This window comes from Squalius cephalus (genome assembly GCF_949319135.1).
Source record: "Squalius cephalus genome assembly, chromosome: 6".
In the NCBI taxonomy this organism is placed as follows: Eukaryota; Metazoa; Chordata; class Actinopteri; order Cypriniformes; family Leuciscidae; genus Squalius; species Squalius cephalus.
The window spans coordinates 37711655-37723776 of NC_137127.1; the positions used below are offsets into that span (position 1 = coordinate 37711655).

General features: G+C 35.9%; 1 protein-coding gene across 2 annotated transcripts in view; it reads right to left on the reverse strand.

The window, feature by feature from the left end:
- Positions 1 to 12122, reverse strand: part of kiaa1549lb (KIAA1549-like b) — a 235947-nt gene that overhangs the window by 132949 nt on the left and 90876 nt on the right. Inside the window, exons 10-14 of one of the 2 annotated variants that reach the window (XM_079874250.1) lie at positions 10502 to 10673; positions 8184 to 8347; positions 7899 to 7934; positions 4491 to 4681; positions 806 to 936 (exon numbers count right to left, since the gene is read on the reverse strand). In XM_079874250.1, coding sequence (XP_079730376.1) covers positions 806 to 936; positions 4491 to 4681; positions 7899 to 7934; positions 8184 to 8347; positions 10502 to 10673 — 694 coding nt within the window. The remainder of the gene's footprint in view (positions 1 to 805; positions 937 to 4490; positions 4682 to 7898; positions 7935 to 8183; positions 8348 to 10501; positions 10674 to 12122) is intronic. The other variant, XM_079874251.1, reaches the window with a different exon arrangement.

Below are 12122 nucleotides of genomic sequence, written 5' to 3' on the forward strand. Positions count from 1 at the left end.
TCACTCTGCCCATGATAAAAGAAGAACAGATGTATCCACAATCTGACTTACTAATTGCTGAACTGACGCAGACTGATATACATATGTTGCTGATGTGGGTGATTGGTATGGAAGGTTCACAAAGGTACCATAAAATCTGGCTGGGCAGAATGAATTTGCCTCAAAGGCTCTCAATTGGGGAATGCTACATGTTCATTTTTTACCATAGATTTACTTTGGAAATACGTGGGGTGCTGTTGAACTTGGGAGAGCAGTGGCGGGCACCTGCTGCCCCTTTTGGTATGCCCATTACATAGCCTACCTTCTAGCCAAAGTTTTAAGGTAAATTTTAATATAAAAAACTCAATTTACAACTTAACTAAAATAGTCTAGAATAGGTTTAAGTTTACATAAAGCTGTTTTCAAGTGGATGAATATTTTGCCCCACCATTTATATCTCAACATTTGTTCACTTTGCCTACCATCATGGATTAATTCTATCCAAAGAGCTTGATGCAATGCAATGTGGGATTGAACTCTTCACAGTGGATACAATACCTACCAAAAGTAGGTATTTTTGGAGCCTAATTATTCATACCTTTTGGAGTCCTGCCATTTCAAATCAAGAACACACCTCCTTTCAAATATTTATGGAGGCAGTTCACTATAGGGTTTTTTTTAAAAGTGACTGTATTTTCTTCACAAGATCAGGACATAAAATAAAAAAAATAAAAAAATTAAAAAAAAAACACGGTAATTTAACTGATGGCTTGTGGCCTGACAGCACAAGTGCAAAACAAACTGAAACAGTGGAGGCATTTCTCACCATTACTCTTTTTCGTATCTTCCTTTGTGAGTTTCTGCTGTGTTGTGGCTTTTTGCACACTCAAGCCCTTTCCCGAGACCGCCTTCACTGATTCGCTGCTGATGACGGAACCGTCCTCACTTGGCAACCTACTGCAAGTAACCATAGCAACAAGGAGCAGTGGTGAGTCTTTGCATGTGTAAAATGTCATTTTCTTTGTCTGCATCATCATTTCATACACATACATATAAATGCAACGACACATTATCAAACAGACACACACACACATACTTATTGCCACCTTGGAATTATAAGTTTCTATCTTCATTCTGAGCGGTTTTGAGATATTCAGCTTCAAAGTTTTTGCATTCCATTCGACTTTGAAGATAGAACATTTTGGTTGTTCTAAAAAAGTCCCAAAATGTACACAACTAAAAATAAAACATCACATAATGTAAATAAGTTATCACAGAATAAGAATTTGTGAATAACTCAATTTTGAGAAAAATGTCAGATAGAACCTTAATAATTCCAAGGTGACATTATATCAAAAACTAGAGCTAAAAGAACACTAGCTTTAGTAGCTGTGCTAAAGCTTGAACCATATGAATAGTATAGTGTTGATGTGTTTTGATTTTGAAGATTCCACAGACTTCTTAATATATTTAGTTTTTATATTTTAGAATCATAATAAATTACAAATAATTACATATTGCATGCTGTAATATATTAAGGAAATGCTATAGTACTAGAAAAGCCTTATTTTACAGGCAGTTAATGGTATGTATGTATGTATGTATGTATGTATCAGTGTATGTATGTATTTAGTGAAAATGGAGAAAGTGTAACATTGGCATTCTGTTTTGACTTCTGTTCTTGTTGGTGTCTGGTTATCTCTTTATTAGTTCAGTTTAGTCTTCCTCCGCCCCTGCCTGTTTGTTTCTGTGGTTACATATTGATTAGTTAGTTCTATTCAGGTGTGTCTCGTCTTATCTTGTTAGCTCTCCGGTTTGTTTGTGTATTTAAGCCCTGTGTCTAGTTCAGTCTTTGTCAGTTCTTAATGTTGTACTATGTTGGTTGTTCCATTTCTGAGTCTGAGTGAGTTTATTTAATAAAGACTTCTGCACATGGATCCTGCTTCCTCCTCTGCTTCAACCAACATGACAGAAAGGTTGTTGAGGGGTCAGACTTCAACTTACAGACTATTAATATGCACATAGCTGTATGGTCAGTACAGACATTTTGAATAAAATAATCTTATTGCTGTGAGTATATGCTTATCTTATTTTGTGTTGGTTTTATAGAGATCTCAGAATAAAAAAAATAAAATAATAATAATAATTCCTGTGGACAATTCCTGTAATCACAGGAACAATAATAATCGCGGGGCGGGGCGGGGCGGGGCGGGGCGGGGCGGGGCGGGGCGGGGCCATTCATAATAAAAGAGACTTGGGGCTGGGCAGAGGCAATGGCAATGAAGGCGACTTGGAACTGAACAGAATAAGCAGAGACTGAGATGACTTGGAACTGGACTGAATCATCAGAAACAAAGATGACTTGGGACTGGGTGGAAACAGCAAAGACGAAGACCACTTGGGACTAGGCTGAACCAATGACTTAGGACTAGGAATGTGGCCTCTGTTAATCGCTGGCTCTTAATTTGCAGCAGAATCGGGCACAGAATAAGTGAAGGGCTCTGGCATGTCATCCATGGCAAGTGTGGCAAGCAGGGTGGGGCACGGTGGCGTGAGTTTTAATGAAAGACACCTGCTCACCACACCAGACTCGAGTCCCATGAAGGAGCTCCAGAAGGATTAAATTATTGACAACAGTGAAGGACGAAAGAGGGCCAGGCCTGGAACATTTATGTTGTTGTTTTGTTATGTTTATATACGACAGTCGTCCGTGAGGGGCTGCCACTTTACTTTTGTTTTGTTGTTTATTTATTTTGTGGAGGGTGCTGTGCAAGAGGGGACGGAGGTGTCACCACCGAACTGAATCGCATAGCCGAGTCTGATGGTCCGAATCAGCCAGCAAGACAGGCTGGGGAGCCCTACCCAGGCCCCCAAGACCGTACAAGCTGGACCAGAGGGACCACAGACCGCAGTGGGGCAGCAAAGTGGGGTGCAGGGACCCGACTCGGAAGGCAGAGCGTCCTGAAGTGGGGTCATATAGCCATCCATGCCCTCTTGGGACCCAGAGATAGAGTAAACTGCTATTTTACTGATCATTTGGGAAAAGAAACAAAACTAAACAAAATATTCTTCACCCGGCCCTCCTCCATGGGAGAGAGTGATGTGGTCACCATCTCCCTGTGAACGGCTCCACGCTGTGGCTTGGGTGGAAGCTGCTGCTAAGGCTGACCAGGAGCAGAGGCAGATGCAGGGATGCAGGGAGCGCCGGCGGATGCAGCCGGCGGATGTGTCTTATCACCTCTGTCTGCTTCTGTGCAGCTGAAAACAGCTGGGCGAAGTTCTCAACTGTGTCGCCGAAGAGGCAGGCCTGGGAGATAGGGGAGTCGAGGAATCGATACTTTTCAGACTCCCTCATATCCATCAAGTTCAGCCAGAGATGGCATTCCTGGACCACCAAGGTGGACATCGTCTGACAGAGGGAGCGTGCAGTGACTTTCGTGGCACGCAAGGCAAGGTCTATCGCTGTGCGCAGCTCCTGCATCAGCCCTGGATCAAAACTACCCTTGTGCAGCTCTTTAAGTGCCTTGGCTTGGTACACTTGCAGGAGAGCCATGGCGTGCAGAAGAGGAGTTAGATCGGGATATAGGCGAGGGGACTACTCGAGTCTCGACTGCAACACCGTGATGGTAATCTTCCCGCAGTGGGCACATGACTCATCCATGAAAGCTATCTCAGCGTGATTGACGCCCAGACACATGAGGCAACTACCGTGAGGCACTTGAAGTCTTCACTCTTGCGTGACAAGATAGAGCAAGGCGCAGAAGAAGGCTGAACTCTCTGTCCAGCTTCTCTCAAGGAAATACCATAATTTATGATTTTTTCCACAGCGTTTTGAGAAAATGATACATGTGATTTGTAGTTTGCATGCAATGAAGGAAAATGTACAACCTGTTTAGGACAATTACAAAGTGTTCAGATGACTGTGTTAACTGTTTTGAGAACAGTGACCTGAGTTTGGAGAAATGTGTCAAATCGTTTGAGAAAAACTGTAATTAGCGGAAACAGGGCTGGAAAATGAAAAATACATTTCTCCAGGAATTACATCTTAACTTTTTCAGAGATAAATGTTCAACATCAAGAACATATCCACATATTAACTCAAACAGTTTCTGCTCTGAGAACATTTTGCCTCAAGCAAGATCCATTTATCATACTCCTTCATGAAACTAACTAAAAGCTACAGTATGCTGATCCAACCATTTGAAATTCATTAACTGATAGTCAACTTAAAAATATGACAACATTTTAGAACTCATTAACTGTGTTAAGATCATACTGACATCCTGGGCACTGGTTGGATTTAAAAAGCAATTAACAAACAAGTCTCTGCCGCAATTATCTCGCCATCTCTTTTACACTGTATAGTGTCTACTTTAGGTTATGTCTTCCATGACAAGTAGTTTTGTGGACCTGTGCCAAATCACAGCAAACAACAGCATCACTGATAGGACTGTGACATGAATATTGAGCAATTCCAGCATGCCATAAGTATTAGCTTTCTTCACAAATACCTTTTCCTCATCTCACTGGTCAGACTCTTCTTGGAAGTTGATCCATCCTGGCGTGCGGGCTTATCTAAAGACAGAGGGGCATCTCGAATGGGAAGGGGTAGAACCATAGTCTCCTGAGTAACCGGAAGGGTCTCCTCATCACCACCCTGCTGACCCAGGTGTTGTTTGGCATAGTCAAACCCCTGGACAGGCTAAGCAACAAGCAAACATTCACATATTTGATTACAGGCATAAAGGTTATTCTTATACACCACACTGTAAAAAAAATTGGTAACATCTAAATTAACTTATTTTTAAGTCAAATATAACATTTAACATCACTAAATGAATCTGAATACCAACAAAAAAGTATAATTTTTTTATAAAAAAGTAAAAAGTATAAATAGCTCTTTATGATAAAAATGGCAGATTACCACTTTTTACAGTGCATAATGGGGTTTCCATAAAATATCACCCATTTAAGACAGATAAAAGAGTGTTTTGTTTTGTTTTGTTTTGTTTTGTTTTGTTTTGTTTTGTTTTGTTTTGTTTTGTTTTGTTTTGTTTTGTTTTGTTTTGTTCCCAAATCAATCATTTGGTGTTCCTTTGAAATAATTAATTTGAAGAAATGTTTTGACTATATATTTCAGGCATGAAAAGTGTATGTGCTGTCAGAAATATGACTGCTACATTAAAATGAGAATTTACGAGGATAGTTCATTGTTTCAAGTGCAATTAATACAGTCTTATCACTGAATACAACTAAATACAAGATACACTAAATATAAATAGATGATCAATATTATGATATCTGTCAACAGATGAAGAGTAAAATGCTTTTTCTTCTAAATTTTGTTCTCCCCAATTAAAAAAACAACAAAACAATTTTAATGAGTTTAATACTCAGTGATGACTTTAAAATAAAAAATAAAAAACTATAAAATAAAAATTAATTTAGGTGTTAAACCTCATTTTACTTCCCCTGACAAATTTTGTCCCCTGACAAAAAAATATTTGTTTTTTTTAAATGTTTTGTCTGTGGACGTAAAATGGGGTTTAACACCTAAATTATTTTATTCAAATGAATAAAGGAATCATTTTATCTGACTGCATTAGATTAGACCAAGGAAAGTTCATGAGTTCACATGTTAATATAATCCTTAAATCTAATGAAGGTAAACAGATTTGGCAGTGAATGGGCTTGAAGATGAGACTTGACTCAAATTCTAATTAATTAAGTAGTCTGAAGGGAATTTGAATGAATGAATTTATGATGAATGGGTAACACTTTATAATAACGTTCAGTTGTAAGTCATTTATAAGTGGTTAGTTAATGATGAACTAATCATTTACAAAACATTTATAAATGATTAGCAAGCGATATACTAACATTGTATGTATGTTTTGTAAATTCTGTTACAAGTCATTTACAAGTGATTAGTTAATGATTAACTAATCATTTACAAAACATGACTATGTATTTCATAAATGTTTAATAAATTGTAAAAAAAATTGTATGTTTTGCTCACATTAGGTGCACAGTGGTTAAAGACTCCATGTGTTTCAGAGAAGACAGCTGTCTATACCCTCACCAGTCAGCACTTACACTGTAGTAAACACTACAGTGTTCAACACCTGTTGTAGATGTGTAAACGCATGAATAAATCATTTACAACACTTTCTGCAGCCCCTAATCTAAAGTGTAAACTATTCATCACTTGTAAATGTGTTACACATCATTCGTAGATATTATTCATTGATCTTATGCCTTATTGATTCTTGAAGTGGTAATCTACAAATGATGTGTAACACATTTACAAGTGATGAATAGTTTACACTTTAGGGGATGCAGAAAGTGTTGTAAATGATTTATTCATACGTTTACACATCATTGTGTTGAACACTTACTGTTACAAATGCCCTCTAATTGCTACATACATACAAAAAAAAAAAAATTATTAAACATATATGAAACGCATATTCATGTTTTGTAAATGATTGTTTAATCATTAACTAATCAATTATAAATGATTTATAACTGAATCTACAAAACATACATACAATTATTAACATATCACTTAATGTTTCGTAAAATATTAGTTAATCATTTACTAATCGCTTGTAAATGACTTGTTACAGAATTTACAAAACATACATAAAATGTTAGTATATCACTTGCTAATCATTTATGAATGTTCTGTAAACGATTAGTTAATCATTAACTAACCACTTATAAATGACTTACAACTGAACGTTATTATAAAGTGTTACCCTCCCGAGTTTGTCACTATGGTTACTCTTTAAATTATTGATTATGTTTACCTGTTCCGTACATATGTTTCTTTTGTTTGTATCATGTATACCAACTGCTGGTATATCCTGTGTTTTACTCTCTCGTATGGTGGTTTTTGTTCCTGTGATTATTCTAGTGTTCTCTTGAGTGTTTAATAAAGACTGTTATTTATATCTTCTTTGTCTTATTTGTGCACTGCTACCACCACATTGTAACACTAATGCACTGCATATGATTTTGCAAATAGCAAATCCTCAGTTGCTGGATAACTGAGGGCAAGGATGCGTTCTATAATGGTCAAGCAAAATTCAGGGCAGGCAGTAGTTTTTCAGTAATAGTGGATGACAAACTAAAGGCCAGAGGTTGTATTGGGGAAAGCAGGTCAGATCATTATACCTAATAAATAAGACATATTTGACATGTTTAAAAGAGAGCTGCTGCCTGCATTTCTTTTAGTGAGGAGGATACATGTTTTATGCTTTTTCAAAGAGGTTTCTGTCCCTTCCATAGTCCATCTAGCCTACTTTCAAGTAAATCATCAGAGAATTTCTGACCTTATTCCTAAAATATTCAGTTTAGGCATACAAGCACGCAATGGAACACACACACATATACACACATGCACACACACATACATTCAGATCCTAATTTGAAAAAATAAAATGACTGCTGTTCTATTGACATAATTCAACATAATCTTCATATTTCTGTAATCCAAAATTTTGTGTCTGAGATTTTAAAGAAACAGTTCACTCAAAAATCCAGTGCAATTTAGTAAATACTTCCCATTGTGTTAATCTGAATCTGCATGATTTTCTTTACTTTTTGTAGAATGACAAGGCTTCCTTCATTCACATTCATTATATGGAAAAAGCAGCCCGGACACTTTGCCTAAAAAAAAATGTGTGTGATTCACAAAAGAAATGTAGTCTTACATGTTTGGAATAAAATAAAAGGGTGTGTGTGTGTGCGCGTGTGTGTGTGTGTGTGAGTGTGTGTGTAAACTAAACCTTTAATTGTGCAAGATCATTAGTATTTGTCCCTGAGACCTGTCTACACTACACATCATCCTTAACACTGTGTGTACATCAGGATCCAGAGCAGCAGGTGAGATGATTGAAGAGCTGAATAACTACCTGAGGGTAATAACCCACGTCTCTCCAGTAAGCAGTCTAAATGAGAGAAAACAGCATGAAGAGTCATCAATCATTTCTAGCTCTCTCTCATACGCTCTCTCGGGATGTATTCCCAGAGGCAAGCAACCAAAGCATGTAAGCATTTGAGGAAAACTGTTGATGAAGCCACTGTAAAATATGCTGAGTGTACAAAATACCATAATGAGTTATAATGAGGGTGTTAAGAGCAAAGCAGTGCCTTATGGGAAATGGTCAAGCAGGATATGTGTCTAGTCACTGCCATACCTTGACTCGAGGGTTGAAGTTGCTGATTGGATCGCTTTTGAAATCGCTCTTGTTTTTATGACACAGCACCGTGGTGATGATAATGATGATGAGGGTCACCACACCGATGGGTGCAAGCACCGCAGCAATGATCCAAAGGTTGTTGGGTGGATTCTTCACCACAGCTGCATGGTGGGAAAAACATTTAGTTTGCATAACAATAATTTTGTTATTGATTACATTAGCAGCATTTCAGTACTCATTCTTTTTCTTCTTTCAGTGGATTGTACAGTACTTAGTTAGCTTAAAGAATTGCAATGAAAGCAATATTTTGAGTTTTAGTCCATGTCTGTTAGCTCTGATGCCTCAATATGCTATTCCGTAAAGCTGATCAAAATAACCTTTAGCAAATATGGCTGCCCCCGAAATCACATACCATCTCGTGTAGGTACTTATTTTGAATAAGTAATTACTTTGCAACCACTAAAAAGGACTTTCTATATAGGATGAATGTGTGTAGGAATGTAGTCTGGATGTACTACATCTGCCATTTTGTCATCATCATGTGACCTTCACTGCCATTCACAATTCCTCTCTCGTGGCCTCATGCGATAGTAAAGTGTCCATCGTATGCACACTTCAGAATCTCACTGGAAGTAGTAGGTAGTTTTAATAAAAACAATATGTGATAAAGAACTCACAGTACTCATATAAATAATTTTTTTCGCCTACTGTAATGTAGAAAAGTGTGCAATTTTGGATGCAGCCAACATTTCTATTTCAGACATGAAACTTTAGATGGCACGGGCTGATAGGTCCTTTGTATGCAGTCTGCTAGGAATCACATAATTTACTGCATGGCACAAGCTGATATACCCTTTGCTGATTCTGCAGCCAATGAGATTGCTTGCTCACCATTTAAATATTCTATTTAACAGTTTGTTATAAGCTGGTCCTGCAATCAGATTTCCTCTGAAATTGTCCACCTCCCCCAGCTCCACCTGTCTAGATCTGCTACAAGATGAATGTATGCCTATTATATATAATAATTATAATTATATTTATATAATTTTATATTACAAAATAAAGGCAGTATATTTTAAATATTTGTTTAAAGGCATCTTTTTTCTAAGTACTATGAATGAAGGCCAGTACCCCCAATACCAATACTGCTACTGATGTCTTTATTAATATATATATATATATATATATATATATATATATATATATATATATATATATATATATATATATATATGAAGAGTTCAGATGCAAAAGCCTCTAAGTGCCATCTGAAATTTTCTTCTAGAATGATCCTTTTTATCAAGCTTGCATATTTAAGTTCAGTAATTTCACTTAAATGACAAGTAATAGGTAATTTTCATTGCCATGTAAGTGAAATTACTGAACTTAAATATATGAGCTTGATAACAATTATTATTTTAGAAGAAAATTTCAGATGGCACTTAGAGGCTTTTGCATCTGAACTCTTCATATATATATATATATATATATATATATAAGTGGCAAATCATGTTTTAGATGGACTGTGATGTCATTGAAATGTTATTTTCAAGTAAAAAAAGGATGAGAACTTAAATATTCCACAAATTTCGGTTTCAATAGGAAATACCCCAGTGAAAAATAAATGTACTAAAATGTATTTGAAATACATTTATTTATGATAAGTATACTACAAATACATTTACATATTTATGTACTTAATATAAATACCCAGCAATTGTACTTTTAGTATACTAAATTGGTATACTTAAAGTCTGCTAAATTGGAACAACTAATTTTGTACTTAATGCACTTTAATTATCCAAAAATAGTGCTGAGGCTGATATTATACAGAGATCATACTATCCTTACTAATAGTGATATTAAAACACATTTTAGGGTTAATATTAAGAAATGTACATTGTGCAGTAAAGAAGCACTCCAAATAAAGTTTAATTCTAATATTTATATCAGTAAGTCTCAAGCGATATGTCAGTAAATATGTTAAAGGATTTGTATTATACTTAGTATAAATAAATGTATTTTAAATACATTTTGGTGCAGGCTTTTTTCACTAGGGTATGTCAACACAGGAAATTGTGTTCAGTAAAACATTTCATTTGAAAGAAATGTCCTGGTTTTGATTCAAGTTAAGTGTTACCCAAAGCATATCTATCATAATGTTGATTATTACCAAAAAATATTTTGATAATATTTTTCCATGTCTCAGTTGGAAAAAAAGTATTCTTAGTTACATATCCATATTTTGTAACTAATTTAACTATTTTTGCATATAGTAAAATTTCTATAATTAAAATAGAAAACGTAATATTGACCTTCAGCCTGCTGTTGGACAAAGTATCCCAGCGTGAGTGCCATGGTCTGCGAGTCCACTGTGTTCAGAAGCTTGGCTGCAGATGTGCCAAGCAGTGGGGTCTCGTTTTGCTGGGCATAGTAGGTCATCTCAGCTGGGTTTTTTGGCCCATGCACACGCCTGATACTAACCATCTGAATGCAATGAAACACAGCTTGATCACTTCCAGTAGACACAGTTTTATTTGGTAAACCTAAATGTTAAACCTTTTCCATCAAACAATCTACAGGGAGGGGGGGGGGGGGTGACTTGGGGTTTTGTCACACTGTGGCTGCGTCCGAAATCGCATACTCTCTTAAGTATATACTTATTTTGAATAAGTAATTACTTCACGACTGCGCTCTATATAGTATGAATGTAAGCTGGACAAACTACATTCGCCATGTTGTCATTATCGTGTGACCTACCAACGTTAGTTGCGTCGCTTCACTGCCATACACAATTCCTCTCCCGTGGCCTCATGGGATAGTGAAGTGTCCATTGTATGCACACTTCAGAATATCGCCGTAAGTAGTAGGTCATCTGGGTACTTTTTGCTTTTACTTTTTGAGTACTGTACACTTTTGTCACAAAAAAAAAAATGCTACTATATAGTAGAGAAGAATGCGATTTCAGATGCAGCCTGTAAGATTAATTAATTAGAAATGAGCAACAAGGATGAAATCAATATCATACATGAATTCCTCCTGATGTAACAGTAGATGTACAGTAGAAGATTTTGTGTAAAAACATATTCAGGATAAATTTTGCAGGATAAAAAAAAATATCAAGAAAATTAAAACATAGGTAAGACAATTATATAATACCCCTTTTGGATTATAATTTGTGATCATGTTAATGTTAAATGTTAATGGTATAATGTTAAATGACAAAACTGATATAATCTGAATTAGCACCTTTTTCTTGTTTAATGTGATATATAACATTCAGCTACACTTTTCATCTACATGTTACCAAAAGCAAATAAAATTCTATATTTCTTTTCCTCAATTTCTATATTTGTTTACATTTTTGTTTGCTGTTTTAAATTTGTACCATTTTGCATTTGAATGTATATAATTAATAGAGGTGGTGATGGGGAATGGCAAACTAAAATTTTTGAACAAGGAAATTTGATTACCACAATGAATTCATGCTAAAATCTAAAATGTCCATGTTTTCTATTAGTGTTACATCCCACCCCACATACTGTTACAACTTACCCCAGTAATCAGGTAGGTTGTAACAACAGCACTCTTTGTAAGTGACAATAATTTACACAGTTTAAGCATACATTCTAGACAGGGTTTGAAATGAACTCACCAACAAAATTTTTAAGTTACCAGCAATTCAGAACTTCTGCTAGCCAAAAACAAAAATATCAGAAATAAACCAGATTATCAAAGTCACAGGTTTAAATATATTATTATTAAATCTGATTTTGAATCTTTGCATTGCTTTCAGCTTTACGACAGTCAATCACTGTTTGCTGGTACCATTCAAATAAAATAAAATAGAAATAAAAACAAAATTCTCTGTGCCATCTCTTATAATTGCCATGAGTTTACCAGCACTGTCAATGTCACCAGCCTAGTCACCACCTC